General features: G+C 37.2%; 1 protein-coding gene across 2 annotated transcripts in view; it reads right to left on the reverse strand.

The window, feature by feature from the left end:
- adamts14 (ADAM metallopeptidase with thrombospondin type 1 motif, 14) overlaps window positions 1–18,676 on the reverse strand; it is a 101,230-nt gene that overhangs the window by 34,385 nt on the left and 48,169 nt on the right. The window contains exon 6 of one of the 2 annotated variants that reach the window (XM_061966575.2): window positions 9,306–9,453. In XM_061966575.2, coding sequence (XP_061822559.2) covers window positions 9,306–9,453 — 148 coding nt within the window. Of the gene's footprint in view, window positions 1–9,296; window positions 9,454–18,676 lie in introns of both variants that reach the window. The other variant, XM_061966573.2, reaches the window with a different exon arrangement.

Consider the following 18,676-nt stretch of genomic DNA (forward strand, 5'->3'; position numbering starts at 1 on the left):
ATTGATTGATTGATTGATTAATTATACAAAGAATATCTGTTTTAAATTATATAATTAATTTTTTTAGTTTTTGAATACATATTTTCTTATTACTTACGTTAATTTTTTAACATTATTATGTAACACAACTGAACTACATAATGCATCTTACCTGTTTTCTTAAAGTGCATTTTGTGTTGGTTTTGAGTTTTTATTTTATTTTTATTATTACAAAATATTTTATATACATTTTTTTTTAAATACTCTGTATTATTATAATATTTCTAATATATTCTTTGATCAAAGTAATCATTTTTTTCATCAAATTTGGCGTGTGCTGGTTAAAATACGAGTAGAAATGCCTTGAAAGCAGTGTTCATGCTAGCAACACAGCGAGCTTGTCAGCCCTGACACCTTTTTGCCTGTGCAACATTATCATGACAATTCAAATAAAATAAAAAAAACACCACCACCACACGACAAAGCAAAGAACATTGACATTCGTGACATAAAACTCGATCAAGAGGTGTGCAGCGATACTCGGCTTTTTATTTTGCAGCTTCTTCATAGCCTTGAGAAGAAGACTTTTTTGGCATGCAGCTAAAAAGCAGCAAAAAGGTGGAAGATAGCAGATATGACAAGCCAATGTGAAGGGGAAAAGATTGAGTTGTTGATGTAGCTTTGCTTGCGCTTGACATGAATGCAGTGCAGCTCTTTTGTCCAGCCGGTACTTACAGTATTATATATACAGCCAGGGCATTTCCAAGGATAGACGTACTTCAGCACAATATGGAAGCAAAATTATAAAAATGCAGCAGCAGCAACAGCAGTACAGCTTAAAGTCAACATACTGTTTTGTTTGAAAGCATTAAAAAACATTTTGCAGAATGTAGTAGTCAACAACACTAGAAATGTTTCACCATATTTACTTTTAGTAATTCCTACAACCTAAAGTCCCTTTTTTATGATAAACCTTGAATGAGCTAACGAGCTAGCAAACGATCATTCTGCTCTATTAATGCAACAGTGAGGGGGAAAATTCTCTGTTAAGCACATTTTAAAACTAAGTAAAGTGGTTTAAAATTACACTGGTTAAATTAAAGGGCAGCACGGTGGAAGAGGGGTTAGTGCGTCTGCCTCACAATACGAAGTTGCTGAGTAGTCTGGGGTTCAATTCCAGGCTCCGGATCTTTCTGTGTGGAGTTTGCATGTTCTCCCCGTGACTGCGTGGGTTCCCTCCGGGTACTACGGCTTCCTCCCACCTCCAAAGACATGCACCTGGGGATAGGTTGATTGGCAACACTAAAATTGGCCCTAGTGTGTGAATGTGAGTGTGAATGTTGTCTGTCTATCAGTGTTGGCCCTGCGATGAGGTGGCGACTTGTCCAGGGTGTACCCCGCCTTCCGCCCGATTGTAGCTGAGATAGGCTCCAGCGCCCCCCGCGACCCCAAAAGGGAATAAGCGGTAGAAAATGGATGGATGGATGGAAATTAATACCAAGGTGAGTCAGTAAATTATTGATTTCCCATGTAATTGTAAGGCTAACTTACATGCTAACTTACCAGATAGCTAACAAACATAGCTAAAATGTTTTCCTCCAATTATTTTTTCCTTTAGACATATTTTTTTTATCACATACTAACTAGCCAACAAACTTATTTTGCTAACTGACTGGATGACTATTCATTTGAATAATTTCCTTAGCTCAGACAACACACCTCAGTCCATCCATCCATCCATCCATTTTCTACCGTTTGTCCCTTTCGGGGTCGCGAGAGGGCTGGTGCGTTTTTATGAATATCAGTTATAAAGTTGAATGAATTCTGAAAGAACAGTGCGATAACAACAAAATTATTATCATCGTGCAGCTTTTTGTCGTAACTCACGAGCTAACAAACCAACTGACGAGCTAGCTACCACGCGAACGAGCTAACTGCCCAATTAGTAGGATGTTTACACCGGAGATTACATTATTACTTTATCAGTAATTCATTCCATTATCTTCACATTTTCAGCGCACTAACTAGCTGACAAATGAACTTAATATTTAAGACAGTAAATTATCGACTGTCCATGTAATTGTAAAGCTAATTTACATGCTAACTTACCAGATAGCTAACAAACTTAGCTAAAATAACGCTAAGAAAACATTTTTTTCCTCCAATTTTTTTTCCTTTAGACAGATTTTTTGTATTATACTAACTAGTCAACAAACTGAACTAGCTAACTGACTGGATGACTATTCATTTTAATAATTTCCTTAGCTCACACAACACAGCTCCGTCCATCCATCCATTTTCTACCGCTTGTCCCTTTCGGGGTTGCGAGAGTGCTGGAGCGTTTTTGTGAAAATCAGTTATAAAGTTGAATGAATTCTACAAGAACAGTGCGATAACAACAAAATTATTATCATCATGCAGCTTTTTGTCGTAACTCACGAGCTAACAAATCAACTGACGAGCTAGCTACCATGCGAACGAGCTAACTGCCAAATTAGTGGGATGTTTACACCGGAGATTACATTATTACTTTATCAGTAATTCATTCCATTATCTTCACATTTTCAGCGCACTAACTAGCTGACAAATTAACTTAATATTTAAGACAGTAAATTATCGACTGTCCATGTAATTGTAAGGTTAATTCACATGCTAACTTACCAGATAGCTAACAAACTTAGCTAAAATAACGATAAGAAAACATTTTTTTCCTTTAGACAGATTTTTTGTCACTTACTAACTAGCCAACAAACTGAACAAGCTAACTGACTGGATGACTATTCATTTTAATAATTTCCTTAGCTCACACAACACAGCTCCGTCCATCCATCCATTTCCTACCGCTTGTCCCTTTTGGGGTTGCGAGAGTGTTGGAGCGTTTTTGTGAAAATCAGTTATAAAGTTGAATGAATTCTACAAGAACAGTGCGATAACAACAAAATTATTATCATCGTGCAGCTTTTTGTCGTAACTCACGAGCTAACAAACCAACTGACGAGCTAGCTACCACGCGAACGAGCTAACTGCCAAATTAGTGGGATGTTTACACCGGAGATTACATTATTACTTTATGAGTAATTCATTCCATTATCTTCACATTTTCAGCGCACTAACTAGCTGACAAATGAACTTAATATTTAAGACAGTAAATTATCGACTGTCCATGTAATTGTAAGGTTAATTTACATGCTAACTTACCAGATAGCTAACAAACTTAGCTAAAATAACGCTAAGGAAACATTTTTTTCCTCCAATTTTTTTTCCTTTAGACAGATTTTTTGTCACATACTAACTAGCCAACAAACTGAACTAGCAAACTGACTGGATGACTATTCATTTTAATAATTTCCTTAGCTCACACAACACAGCTCCGTCCATCCATCCATTTTCTACCGCTTGTCCTTTTCGGGGTCGCGAGAGGGCTGGAGCGTTTTTGTGAAAATCAGTTATAAAGTTGAATGAATTCTACAAGAACAGTGAGATAACAACAAAATGATTATCATCATGCAGCTTTTTGTCGTAACTCACGAGCTAACAAATCAACTGACGCGCTAGCTACCACGCGAACGAGCTAACTGCCAAATTAGTGGGATGAGGGATGAGGGATTACTTTATCAGTACATAATTCCATTATCTTCACATTTTCAGCGCACTAACTAGCTGACAAATGAACTGAATATTTAGTTACCTAAGCAAAACACAAAGTAAACTAGCTAGCTGGCTAAATAAGTACCAAAATAATGCGACGTCTGCAACTCTATAAAGGAAAACTGCTCAATTTAAAACAACTCATACCTTTATCTGGTTCTTTTTCTGTAACAAACACGCAAACAAATAATAAACTGTTCAGCTGAGTTAATAGACTAATATCTAGAACTAAAAAATAAATAAATAAATAGTGTGACGTTAGCTATTAACAAACAAACAACCTGACAATATGACTGTAGTGTTTTTGTATTCCAAGAATGTTTCTAGTAATTGTAAAATAAATACAGATCTCCGCGCTAGTAATATTTAGTTACACAAGCAAAACATTAAGTAAACTAGCTAGCTGGCTAAATAAGTACCCAAATAATGCGATATAAAGGAAAACTGCTCAATTTAAAACAACTCATACCTTTATCTGGTACTATTTCTGTAACAAACACGCAAACAAATAATAAGCTGTTCAGCTGAGTTAATAGACTAATATCTAGAACTAAAAAAAAAAATAAATAAATAGTGTGACGTTAGCTACAAACAACCTGACAATATGACTGTAGTGTTTGTGTATTCCAAGAATGTTTCTAATAATTTTAAAATAAATACAGATCTCCGCGCTAGTAATATTTAGTTACCTAAGCAAAACACTAAGTAAACTAGCTAGCTGGCTAAATAAGTACCCAAATAATGCGATGTCTGTAACTCTATAAAGGAAAACTGCTCAATTTAAAACAACTAATACCTTTATCTGGTTCTATTTCTGTAACAAGCACGCAAACAAATAATAAACTGTTCAGCTGATTTAATAAAATAGCATCTTGAACTAAAAAATAAAAATAGTGTGTCGTTAGCTATTAACAAACAAACAACCTGACAATATGACTATAGTGTTTGTGTATTCCAAGAATGTTTCTAATAATTGTAAAATAAATACAGATCTCCGCGCTATTAATATTTAGTTACCTAAGTACAACACTAAGTAAACTTGCTAGCTGGCTAAATAAGTACCCAAATAATGCAATGTCTGCAACTCTATTAAGGAAAACTGCTCAATTTAAAACAACTCATACCTTTATCTAATTCTATTTCTGTAACAAACACGCAAACAAATAATAAACTGTTCAGCCGAGTTAATAGACTAATATCTAGAACTAAAAAAATCAAAAAATAAACAGTGTTACGTTAGCTATTAACAAACAAACAACCTGACAATATGACTCTAGTGCAGCGTTTCTCAAAGTGTGGGGCGCGCCCCACTGGTGGGGAATAGAGACATGACAGGTGGGGCGCGAGGAACGGGAGGACATTTCACTTTAAAAAAAATTTTTTTTTTCATTATATTCTTAGATTTTTTTTTACTATGCTTTCATTTTCTATACACACTGTAAATCACTTTGTGATTCTGTCTGTGAAATCCGCTATATAAATACATGTAAATTACTTGTTTTTCCTGTAGGCTTTAAATTTCTAGGTCGGAGCGAAAGTTTGACAGACATAGCAACAGTAACTAATGGGGGCGGGGCTAAGCGGAACAAACTTTTGCGCGGATGGGTAGCAGGCTAATGTGTGGACCACAATTACACAAAATGGATAAATTTGTGACTCGCACCTCAAAGGTCGTCGAGCCAGAGCCAGCGCCTGCAGAGAAACAAAAATCTGACGGGCCTAATCAACCAAAAAGCCAACCGAAAAGAAAATATGATGAAGGGTATCTTGCTCTTGGATTCACGGCAGCGGTGGTGGGGGCAGAGGAGAGACCCCTGTGTGTTCTGTGTCTAAAACCGCTAGCAGTAGACAGCATGAGACCCAACAAATTAAAGAGACACCTCGAAACCACACACCCCAATCACGTCAATAAGCCACTTGATTTCTTTCAAAGAAAACTGTCAGAGTACCGTCAACAGGAGAAGCGCATGGTAAAAGCTGCATCAGTAAACAGTAACGCTCATATAGAGTAATGGCTTCATATAGAGTTGCATACAGAGTTGCACAATGCAAAAAACCACACACAATTGCTGAGCAGCTCATTCTCCCCGCTGCAATAGACATGGTGTCAGTCATGCTTGACGAAACAAGCGCAGCAAAATTAAAAGCTGTCCCACTGTCAAACGACACAGTTGCGAGACGTATATGCGACATTGCAAGTGATCTTGAGGAACAACTCGGAGACAAATTAAAAGAAAGTCGTTTTGCTTTACAAGTGGACGAAGCTACTGACAGCAATAAAGACTGCCTGCTCATCGCATACGTCCGCTTTGTGAATGGCGAGTCACTGTGCGAGGATTTGCTGTTTTGCAAATACATAAAAAATAGAGCCACTGCTGATGAGCTGTTCAAGATAATGGACAGTTTCCTCAAAGAACACGATTATTAGACACTTTTCTAACTATTATTATTGAACTTGATAAAAGTTATAACACTTGTTTTATTTATTATTGAACTTGATGCAAGTTATTTTATTTATTATTGAACTTGATGCAAGTTATACCACAGCTGCACAGTTATTTTATTTATTATTGAACTTGATGTTATTTTATGTTATTGAGTTTGAATGTATACAACTTGATGTTACTTGATGTTCAATAAATTTTAAAATGTTAAGCTTGGCATTAGCGTTCTGTTGGGGCGATGGGGGCAGGTGGGGCTTGAAAACTCCCCCTTATCCAAAGTGGGGGATGACAAAAAAAGTTTGAGAACCACTGCTCTAGTGTTTGTGTATTCCAAAAATGTTTCTAGTAATTGTAAAATAAATACAGATCTCCGCGCTAGCTACCTTGCCAGAAGTTTTTTCATTGATGTAATAGGGGGAATAAATTAAGCCGCAGCGACATTTCATTGGGCTTTCCTTGGCCCGGCGCCACGTTTCTAGGAAGTTCCGTGGGAACTGCTTAAGTAGTTTTTGTGTAATACTGCCAACGTAGTCAAACTTTGACAAGCCCGTGCAATGTCTACTTAAGGAGGACGAGACCCCTTTCCCAAAAATAGTGCTGCCGAGACACTGGAGGGACGCGCCTTGTTGTGACCACAACACGGCCGTCGCCACGGCAACATGCGTAGGTGCAACCAGCCCGGCAGGTATAGTCAACTAAATATGACATGTGTGCTTGAAAATATACAAAGAGGTCACGGCCGGGCGTTGAACTTGTGCACAGAGAGGGTTTTGTTCTCTGGGAACATGTTACTAACTCTCTTGCAGGCTAGCTAACTACTTTTTTTGCATGTGATGACTAGCTAATAGGCTAACAAACAAGCTAATTCACCTACTGACTGGGTGATGAAGTTTATGTCTGATTCTGCAAACTCGTTAACAATAATTCAACTGTTACCATTTTTGACATAGTGAAAATAATCCACTTTTATCTACATATTTTTGTAGCCAACCAGCTAACTGCTAAATGCCTTCCTTGCAAGCTAGCTAACTACTTTTTTTTGCATGTGATGACTAGCTAATAGGCTAACGAACGAGCTAATTCACCAATTAGTTTATGTCTGATTCTGCAAACTAGTTAACTATAATTAAACTGTTACCATTTTTGACATGGTGAAAATAATCCACTTTTATCTACCGTATTTTTCGGACTATAAATCGGAGTTTTTTTCATAGTTTGGCCGGGGGTGCGACTTATACTCAGGAGCGACTTATGTGTGAAATTATTAACACATTACCGTAAAATATCAAATAATATTATTTAGCTCATTCACGTACGAGACTAGACGTATAAGATTTCATGGGATTTAGCGATTAGGAGTGACAGATTGTTTGGTAAACATACAGCATGTTCTATATGTTATAGTTATTTGAATGACTCTTACCATAATATGTTACGTTAACATACCAGGCACGTTCTCACTTGGTTATTTATGCCTCATATAACGTACACTTATTCAACCTGTTGTTCACTATTCTTTATTTATTTTAAATTGCCTTTCAAATGTCTATTCTTGGTGTTGGGTTTTATCAAATAAATTTCCCTAAAAAATGTGACTTATATATGTTTTTTCCTTCTTTATTATGCATTTTCGACCGGTGCGACTTATACTCCGGAGCGATTTATACTCCGAAAAATACGGTATATATTTTTTGTAGCCAACCGGCTAACTGCTAAATGCCTTCCTTGCAAGCGAGCTAACTACTTTTTTTTGCATGTGATGACTAGCCAATCTGCTAACGAACGAGCTAATTCACCTACTGACTGGGTGATGAAGTTTATGTCTGATTCTTCAAACTAGTTAACTATAATTGAACTGTTCCCTTTTTAACATAGTGAAAATAATCCACTTTTATCTACATATTTTTGTAGCCAACTAGCTAACTACTAACTCATTGTTTTTTTCTGCAGCTTTTGTGGAATTCGGATCCGCACTTTCTGCAGTTTGGTTATCACAACAAATGCGCCAACTAACTTGGAAGCTAGCTAGCTAACTATATAAAGTAGTTCTGCAAAAAAGCTCTAATAGAAAACCAAGAAAGCTAACTAAATTCAAGCTTTTCATAATTTACTCAAGTGTCAATCCACTACAGTGTTTCGTGAGGAACTGTTTTAAAATTGTTGTTTTACTGTAATAACTAACTAGATATCTATTTGGCTGATAGTGTGAAGTTTATTAAGTAAACATTTTATATTTATACCATAAAACATTTATTGAAATATTGATCCATATCTATCAAGCTAAAATACTAGCTAAAAAACGAACTGCCTGTCGCGAATACAATTGTACCATTTTACCATATTTTTGTTTAATTCTACTAACTAGCTATTCAACCAGATAATTTTGCTTCTACTATTTTTAATGAAAACAATCCACATGTTTATTCATATTGTTTTCCATGGCTAACTAGCTAGCTAACATGCTCAGTGGCCTAGTGGTTAGAGTGTCCGCCCTGAGATTGGTAGGTCGTGAGTTCGAACCCCGGCCGAGTCATACCAAAGACTATAAAAATGGGAGCCATTACCTCCCTGCTTGGCACTCATTATCAAGGGTTGGAATTGGGGGTTAAGTCACCAAAATGATTCCCGAGCACGGCTGCCGCTGCTGCTCACTGCTCCCCTCACCTCCCAGGGGGTGGAACAAGGGGATGGGTCAAACGCAGAGAGTAATATCACCACACCTAGTGTGTGTGTGACTATCAGTGGTAATTCAATTTAATTTAATTTAATTTAATTTAATTAACATACTAGCTGACCAACTAACAGTCCTGCTTACTTTGTTAATGTCATTTTTGCTTCTTGTAATATGCAAAAATGAATTCCCTTTGTCAGTTTTGTTCTCTCTGAACATGTATGAACTCATCCTGTTGACATACATGTAATGTTAGCATCACAGTACTTTATTTTGAAATCATTATAGCGCATGAAAAAGGTCTGATTTTTCTCTACATGCCAAAAAGGCCCCCTCAAAAATTAATTTTTCATGTCCAAGAGGGGGCGTCAATGTCCCACAGGCAATGTTCCGGAGGGCCGCCTGCTAAATGTTTTTTTTTTTTTTTTCAATGCTGGCGGCCTCCCGCTGCCATTGTGAAGTCTTACCTGGGCAAAGACTGGAACCCCTTTGAGAATGGAAGCAGAATAGAGCACTCAGTCTGCACAGGCCTCGATCGAGAGAGAATACAGTACCTTGCATACCTGCGGGACCAAAATCTTGCCTTGTGAGGAAGATGGCGTGATCGTGGTACTCGGCGTGGTCGGGGTCGCCGCGCTGCTGCGTGTTGGCCCACCGGCACACCTGCTCCAGGCTGCGGGATGGGTTGCCACGCTCGATCAGGCTGATGGACTACAAAAAAATACAGAAAAATATCACTTTTCCACCACTTCAGTCGGGCACCCTTTAAGTTGCCCTTTAAAATAAAAATTATTTAACCTTTATTTAACCAGGAAAGTCCAATTGAGATTAAAAAAAACTATTTTTCAAGGGATTCCTGGCCAAGAGGCAGCAAAAGATACAGTTACATATAGTGCTGTCCTGATACCAATATTTTAGTACCGGTACCGGTACCTAAATGTATTTTGATACTTTTCGGTATTTTTCTAAATAAGGAGGACTACAAAAAAATTGCATTATTGGCTTTATTTTAACAAAAAAATCTTACGGTACATTAAACATATGTTTCAATTTTGTCCTTAAATAAAATAGTGAACATACTAGACAACTTGTCTTTTAGTAGTCAGTAAGCAAACAAAGGCTCCTAATTTAGTCTGCTGACATATGCAGTAACATATTGTGTTATTTCTCATTTTATTATTTTGTCAAAATTATGAGGGACAAACTGTAAAAATTGATTATTAATCCACTTGTTAATTTACTGTTAATATCTGCTTATTTTCTCTTTTAACATGTTCTATCCACACTTCTGTTAAAATGTAATAATCACTTATTCTTCTGTTGTTTGTATACTTTACATTAGTTTTGGATGATACCACAAATTTGGGTATCGATCCGATACCAAGTAGTTAGAGGATCATACATTGGTCATATTCAAAGTCCTCATGACGTGTTTCCTGAGTTTATAAACATAATATACATTTTAAAAGAAGGAAAAAATTACACATCGATGTAATAATAGTAGTATCGACTAGATGCGCTATTGTACTTGGTATCATTACAGTGAATGTCAGGTGTGGATCCACCCATGGCATTTGTTTACATTCAGGGTGCTAGCTTGCGGTTAGCTATCATATCCTCCTACGGTGTGTAGTGAAGCACGTTTAGCTATTCCTCGTCCTGCAGAGATGATACTTGTAAGAAACGTACTTTATTCGTCGCCATGGAGGCGAGGATTAGTGATTTAGAAGTAGCTAAAACACTGACAACTGCGATGGACATTCGGCGCCATGTTTTAAAGCACCTATTTGTTTCAGAGTTATAGCTTCAAGTTTATCTTTAGTTTTTAGGCCATAATGCGTCCATTCTCCCTTTTCTGTCTACACACTGTGTCTGCTTGTAAGTACTCCGTGATTGTGCACTGCCGAACATGCTCCTCTGCTCGTAAGACCAGCAATGTCATGACGTGACGTTGCGACGTCATGCCCTGGGAACCAGTAATTTTCAAACAGAGTATAGTAAATTTTTGATTCATTAGTACCGCGATACTATACCAGTACCGGTATACCGTACAACCCTAGTTACATAAAAATACATGTCATACACATTAAGAAAAACAGTTACAATTTAAAAACGTCATCTCAAGTGCTCTCAATCGGCACTTAAAAGCGTTCAATGAAATATGTTCAGTTAATTTCCAGTCTTTTTTAGCAACATGTTCCATGTAAAAGGAGCAGCGTAAACAAAAGCCCTTTTGCCCAGTTCTGGACGGGCAAATGGAACAGTGAGCACCTTGCACTTTATCTCCAAGCACCTTGAGAACACAAAAGCTTATGCTAGAATTTTATTTGTTGATTTCAGCTCAGCTTTTAATACAGTGAAAATTCACATACTCTTGGAGAAGCTCAAAGACATGGGTGTAAACTCCACCTTGATCAAATGGTTCCACTCTTTTTTAACAAACAGAACACAGCAAGTGAAGGTCCACAGAACACTGTCAGACACCAAACACTGCAACACAGGCGTCCCACAGGGTTGCGTTGTATCACCAACACTGTTTACATTGTACACCAATGATTGTAGGACTGTGCATCCTAGCAATTACATGGTGAAATTTGCGGACGATACCGTGCTTCTAAGCCTTCTACACAAGGATACGGACCCCTCTGTGTACCAAGACGAGATAGACCTATTTATTAGGTGGTGTGATACCAACCATCTTATTCTAAATGTGACCAAGACACAGGAAATGGTTTTGGATCCGAGGAAAGTGACTGACCATGAGCCAGTGGTCATCAAAAATCAGGAAATCACCCAGGTATCCTCATATAAATATTTAGGGGTTCATATTGATAATCTTCTCTGCTGAAAGACACATATTGACAAACTGTGCAATAGACTGCAACAGAGGCTATATTTTTTGCGAAGATTAAGATTGTACGGCGTAAGCAGCCACATCATGATGATTTTCTACCGTGCCATTGTAGAGAGCATCATTAGATACGGGATCACCTCATGGTTTGGCAACCTAACCGTTAAGCTAAAAAGCAAACTGGCCAGCATGCATAAAACGGTAATGAAAATCGTAGGGAGGAAAGAATATGAGCCTATACAGAGCATCTATGAGCAGGCAGTTAGGAAAAAAGCTAAGAAAATTATTTCCAACTCACAACACCCACTCTTCCCTGAATATGGAACCCTGCCATCAGGGAGAAGACTCCGGGTCCCACTATGCAAATCTAACCGCCTTAAATTATCATTTGTCCCAGCCTCCATTAAGCTGACCAACAATGTGCAATAGAATGTTAATACATAGGTTAGCACTTTTTTAGCACATAGCACTTTAGCACATAGCACTTTAGAACTAAGCACTTTAGCACACAGCACTTTATCCATGAGCTCTAGTGCAATGCACACTGGTACTTTATCTTTATCTCCATACTGTAGATTTTATGCCTACATCAAAGTGCCACCTATGTCTATCAAGCTCCATGTTCTGATGTTTAAATGTTAATTGTCTGGTTCTGGTTGTGTCTGTGCTTGTGTTTTTGTTTTGTTGTTTTTGTGTATGTTAAGAAAGCAATGATGCACTGTGCCCAAGACAAATTTCCCCGCGGGGACAATGAAGTTGAACCTTGAACCTTGAACCTTGAGCAACAAATGATCATTTGAACGCAAACAATAAGAGTCAACACTCCTCCTGGAGGAGGGCAGTAGACCCAGCATTGCCTTATAAATAAAAGTATACCAATGACCCAGCCTCTCGGAGGACAAAGAAGGCCATCCCACTCGAGAATACAACTCAAAATGATAAGTCAAGGCTCTACAGTTAGTTGTACAATACATTGTCAACCCTATGTAGACATTGAGCGTAGGCATTCATGTTCAGGTCTCCATAGTCTAAAAGAGATATGAATGCTGCAGTGACAAAATTGATTTCGAAAGAAAAAGCCCAACATGAGTTTAAGTTTTTGCACAAGATGGTCTATATGGGTCTTGAAAGTCAGGGAGTCATCCAGCAAAATACAGAGGTATTTAATAATATGTAAATATTACCTATCTGTTATATTTTATATTGCTACTATGGTACATTTTTACTCTACTTTATACCTGCATTATCCTTTCCATCCTTACCCTTTCCATCCTTTGTAACTGAGCTACTGCGTGGAACAATTTCCCTTGTGGATCAAATAAGTTTGTCTAATTCTAAGTCTAACCACCTCTATGACATTTCCCTCAAGAGTGGACACTAAGGGGATAGATTGAGGAACATTCTTAGTGTTTGAAAAGAACATTAGGTTTGTCTTTTCAGCATTGAGGACTAGTTTTAGCTGCAGACATGTGTGCTGGACACATCAAAAGATCTGCAGAAATTCTATAGGTTTAGCAGGGTTCACACCAAAACTGTAAATTATTAAGTCATCGGCGTAAAAAAAAAAATTACATTAGCGTCACACACATTTTGTCCTAATTCGTTAATATACAGTGCAGGCCAAAAGTTTGCACACACCTTCTCATTTCAATGCTTTTACTTTATTTTCATGACTATTTACATTGTAGATTGTCACTGAAGGCATCAAAACTGTGACATTTGTGAAGTGAAAACCCTTTCAGGTGACTGCCTCTTGAAGCTCGTCCAGAGAATGCCAAGAGTGTGCAAAACAGTAATCAGAGCAAAGGGTGGCTATTTTGAAGAAACGAGAATATAAAACATGTTTTCAGTTCATTTACCTTTTTTTGTTAAGTACATAACTCCACATGTGTTCATTCATAGTTTTGATGCCTTCAGTGACAATCTACAATATAAATAGTCATGACAATAAAGAAAACCCATTGAATGAGAAGGTGTGGCCAAACTTTTGGCTTGCACTGTACATGATGAACAGGAGGGGCCTAATATTGAACCATGTGGCACTCCCTTATGGACATTTTAAAAATCAGAAGTCACATTTAATACACTGGCTCCTGCCACTCAAATAATTTGTGAACCAGGAAACAACATGATTGGATAGCCCTAAACCAGGGGTGCTCATTACGTCGATCGCGATCTACCGGTCGATCTCGGAGGGTGTGTCAGTCGATCACCAGCCAGGCATTAAAAAAATAGTCCTAAAAATGAGCGATCATAAATCTTCACTATGACGTCACTTTCGTCACTTGATTGACATTCACGGCACCCGAGGGTCTTCTGAGATGACACTGGCTGCTGCCAGCTCATTAAAATTACCGACTGGAAGGCGAGAAACACTTTATTTCAACAGACTCTGGCGCCGTACCTGTCGTCAAAACTCCAAAGACCGACTGCACAGTTGCACAATAAAAGCTCTGCTTCATCCTGCCTGCGCTACCAAAATAAGAGTCCCAGAAAGCTGGCGTGCACAAGCTAGCAAGCTACAGAGTTTGCCGACAATGTATTTCTTGTAAAGTGTATACAAAGGAGTACGGAAGCTGGACAAATAAGATGCCAAAAACCAACCACTTTCATGTGGTATTGGACAGAAAGGAGGACTTTTTTTTCCCTCCATTCGAAAATGCGGACGTTATCATCACCACTGTCTGATTCCAATCAATGCAAGTCTTCACAATCAGGTAATACACCAACTTATATTCTTGTCTTCATGAAAGAAAGGAATCTATATGTGTTAAACATGCTTGTATTATCTTTAACCACCTTTAAGTTGTTAACAATATTAACTATATGTGTTAAACATGCTTGTATTATCTTTAACCACCTTTAAGTTGTTAACAATATTAACTATATGTGTTAAACATGCTTGTATTATCTTTAACCACCTTTAAGTTAACAATATTAACTATATGTGTTAAACATGCTTGTTTTATCTTTAACCACCTTTAAGTTGTTAATAATATTAACTATTTGTGTTAAACATGCTTGTATTATTTTTAACCACCTTTAACTTGTTAACAATATTAACTATATGTGTTAAACATGCTTGCATTATCTTTAAACACCTTTAACTTGTTAACAATATTAACTATATGTATTAAACATACTTGTATTATCATTAAACACCTTTAATGTATTAACAATATTAACTATATGTGTTAAACATGCTTGCATTATCATTAAACACCTTTAACTTGTTAACAAAAACATATATTTCATAAATAAGTAAATATAAATTATATATATGAATGAGGTAGATCCCCACGACTTGATCAATTGAAAAGTAGCTCGCCTGCAGAAAAAGTGTGAGCACCCCTGCCCTAAACAAAGAAGCCTGTGCTTTAAAATAGCATGATCCACAGTGTCAAAAACATTTGACAGATCAATAAAGAGGGAAGCACAATATTGTTTTTTTTTTACCAAGAGCAACAAGTATATCATTTATCACTTTGGTAGCAGCCGTAATGGTACTGTGCTTTTTCCTGAAGCCGGAATGAAGTTTAGAAATAAGTTTGTTAGAGTACAGGAACTTTTTTAGTTGATCACAGACATAATATTCAAGCACTTTTGACAAATCGCACAAATTTGATATTCATCACGTCATTTGAATAAAGGGGTAACAAAAGCTGACTTCCAAACGAGTGGGATTTCTTTGTTTTGGATTGAAAGAGTGAAAATAACCATAAGAGGTTGTGCTACACAATCAGCTGTTATTTTCAAGAAGTAGGGCTCTATCAAGTCTGGTCCAGGGGGTTTATTGTGATCTAAAGCTTTGAGAGCTTTATGCACTTCCTGCACAGTGAAAGGAACAAAATTAAAAAGCTCTCCAGAAGACATTGGAGGTCCTGTGCAGGGAGTCACAGGGGCTGCTCGTGTGGAATCAAACAAGGAACCAGAAGCTACAACATGCTTGTTAAAGCTATTTAGGACCTTGGTCCTATCATAGACAGGGACATAGTTTTTTAAAACATGTTTTGGAAGATCCTGAGGTCTTCTATTTACAGATAGAGACTTAATAACTAGGGATGTCCGATAATGGCTTTTTTGCCAATATCCGATATTCCGATATTGTCCAACTCTTAATTACCGATACCGATATCAACCGATACCGGTATATACAGTAGTGGAATTAACACATTATTATGCCTAATTTGGACAACCAGGTATGGTGAAGGTCCCTTTTAAAAAAATAAAAAATAAAAAATAAGATAAATAATTTAAAACATTTTCTTTCTTGAAAAAAAGAAAGTAAAACAATAAAAAAACAGTTACATAGAAACTAGTAATTAATGAAAATGAGTCAAATTAACTGTTAAAGATTAGTGGACCAGCAGCACGCACAATCATGTGTGCTTACGGACTGTATCCCTTGCAGACTGTATTGATATATATTGATATATAACGTAGGAACCAGAATATTAATAACAGAAATAAACAACCCTTTTGTGTGAATGAGTGTAAATGGGGGAGGGAGGATTTTTGGGTTGTAATGTAAGTGTATCTTGTGTTTTTTAGGTTGAATTAATTAAAAAAATAAAATAAAATAAATAAAAAGCCGATACCGATAATAAAAAAAAAAAACAATACTGATAATTTCCGATATTACATTTTAAAGCATTTATCGGCCGATATTATCAAACATCCCTATTTATAACTTTCCCAAATTTCTGTGGATTGTTGAGATTTTCAGTTGTGACGGAGATATAGCCTTCTTGATAAGAGAACTACATTTATTTATCTTAAATATTTAAAATTAGACCAATCAGAAGTAGAATAGTCTTTCCTGGCTTACGCCCTTTGAATGGGATGGACTCTGACAAATCTGGAGAAAACCAAGGGTTCAATTGTCTGTGAGACCCATTTTCATTTTTTATTTAAAGAAAAACTATACAATTAATTAATTTTTCAAACTGAGACTCACTGACTTTGGCTCATTTTCTATGAAGAACATATATCAGAATACATATTTAATGACCACACACCATACACCCGCCCTACACATTTCTATTACATATAAGATATCCGGGGCTAATAGAAGTGTGGAAATTAATGTTCTGTGTACCACACACACACACACACACACACACACACACACACACACACACACACACACACACAGAGCAGGCCTAGACAGGAGGAGATCAGAGTGTAGGTACACAGAACATCAGAGGGTCAAATGTGCGAGAAAATGAGAGCAGACAGTGTTGACAAACAATGTTGCAACCTTGTGTGGGAACCGCAGGTGCAGAAACACTGACCAGATGTTTATTGGGATAAGGTAAACATCTGTTCAGTATTTTAACATAAAAGTGTTTGATTGTGAGGCATTAAAAGCCACAAAATGCAACAGTTCCATCAGACCCACAAACGCTGGCTGAGTAACAACAATATGAACATTACACAAGGGTTAACTCTGAATTTCCTGATAGGAGCATGTTTGTTTACAATCTCAATACAACTTTTCTTAAAATATGCCCAAGCCAGCTCGACATCTGGCAGCAGACTCATTCGCCCCCAATTAACCAAAGGCAAATCATGATGAAAAGCTTGTTCATTAAATATTTTTCAATTTCTCTTACAAATAGTACACGGATCGCATTTGGGGATTTTAGGTTTCCTGCAGGTAGCAACAACACAATGATCGCTTAAATCATTGCAGAACACAACCAATGATGAGAATTTATGAGGGACGTATATTAGGATTAAGTCATTTAAAGTAGACTTATCAGGACTCTTTACAGAAACTGCATTTAGCCAGTTCCAGTTTAAGTTTACGGCCAATAAAAGTTCATTGTAATTTAATTTGGATAAAATATGCTCTAAAGATGACAATGATTCCTTGGTGGCAGATGGAGGAGGCCTGTAGCACACCACAACTGTTATAGAGAGGGACTTAACGAGTTCCACATTCAAAGCTAAAAACTTAAGCTTAGAAATCGATTCAGATAAAACATTTGCTACATAAAATCTACGCCACCCCCTTTCTTGGGCCTATCCGTACGATTAACATTGTATCCAAGAATGCTGATGTCATCATTAGAAATAGATTTGGATAGCAATGTTTCAACAATGATCACAATATCTGCATCTGTCATTTTCACCCAATTTCTGACCATGTCAATCTTGGGTAATAAAGCTGCGCATTAAGATGAACACATTTTAACCCATGCATTAATTTGGAATCAACAGGGGTCTGGACACATTTTAACTCAGGACCAGGGTTTGGTTTCACATTTCCACATAAGAGTAAGCATAGAAAAATCATCATCAAACTTCGCTTCGCATTACATTTTGAAACAGTCTCATATGTTTCCAATGTTGAAGCCTGGCGTTGCTTTTCTTCAAGTGAAAGTGTGAGTTTGTACAAAGCAAGACAATTTTGATGTTTAGGAAAAAAAACCATGCAAATTGAAGTTGAAGAACATTGGCCTTTTCCTGGTCATGTAACACCTTTGTACGGCAACTTGTTGCTAGGCAGAACTAAACTGTGCCCTCTTTATCTGATAATGACAACATCAGTTACACCAGTGCTTCTCAAATAGTGGAGCGCCTCTCACACCCCTCCCAACTAAAAAAACAAATACATATTAGGTTTCTCAATAGGACTTCAGTTTGGGGTGTGTGAAAACATTTCTGTCGCTTAGGACGGGCATGACAAAAAACATTTGAGAACTACCGAGTAACACCAATGTCGCTCACAACACATTGGGTTACATATCATAAGTTAAAGCAATTACTTGTATTCTTTGTACTATTGATGTGGCGTGTTTGCATCATCGCTTGTTGCTAGGCAACATTTCATTTGCACCAAAGACATAAAAATTACTAAAAAAACAAATTCAAATCAACAGAATTGCGTGTCTCTTTTTCCCAGGTCATGTGACATGCTAATGTCATCACTTGTTGCTAGGCAGAATTAAACTGTGCCCTCCATATTTGATCATGACCACAGCAGCACCTCCCTCTCACGCCCCTCACTGTGAGAAGTCAGGGGGTGTGAGAGGCAGGCGCGACTTTCCGAATTAGTGTCATTATTAATTAATAAAT

This window comes from Nerophis lumbriciformis, linkage group LG11 (assembly GCF_033978685.3).
Source record: "Nerophis lumbriciformis linkage group LG11, RoL_Nlum_v2.1, whole genome shotgun sequence".
Classification (NCBI taxonomy): Eukaryota; Metazoa; Chordata; class Actinopteri; order Syngnathiformes; family Syngnathidae; genus Nerophis; species Nerophis lumbriciformis.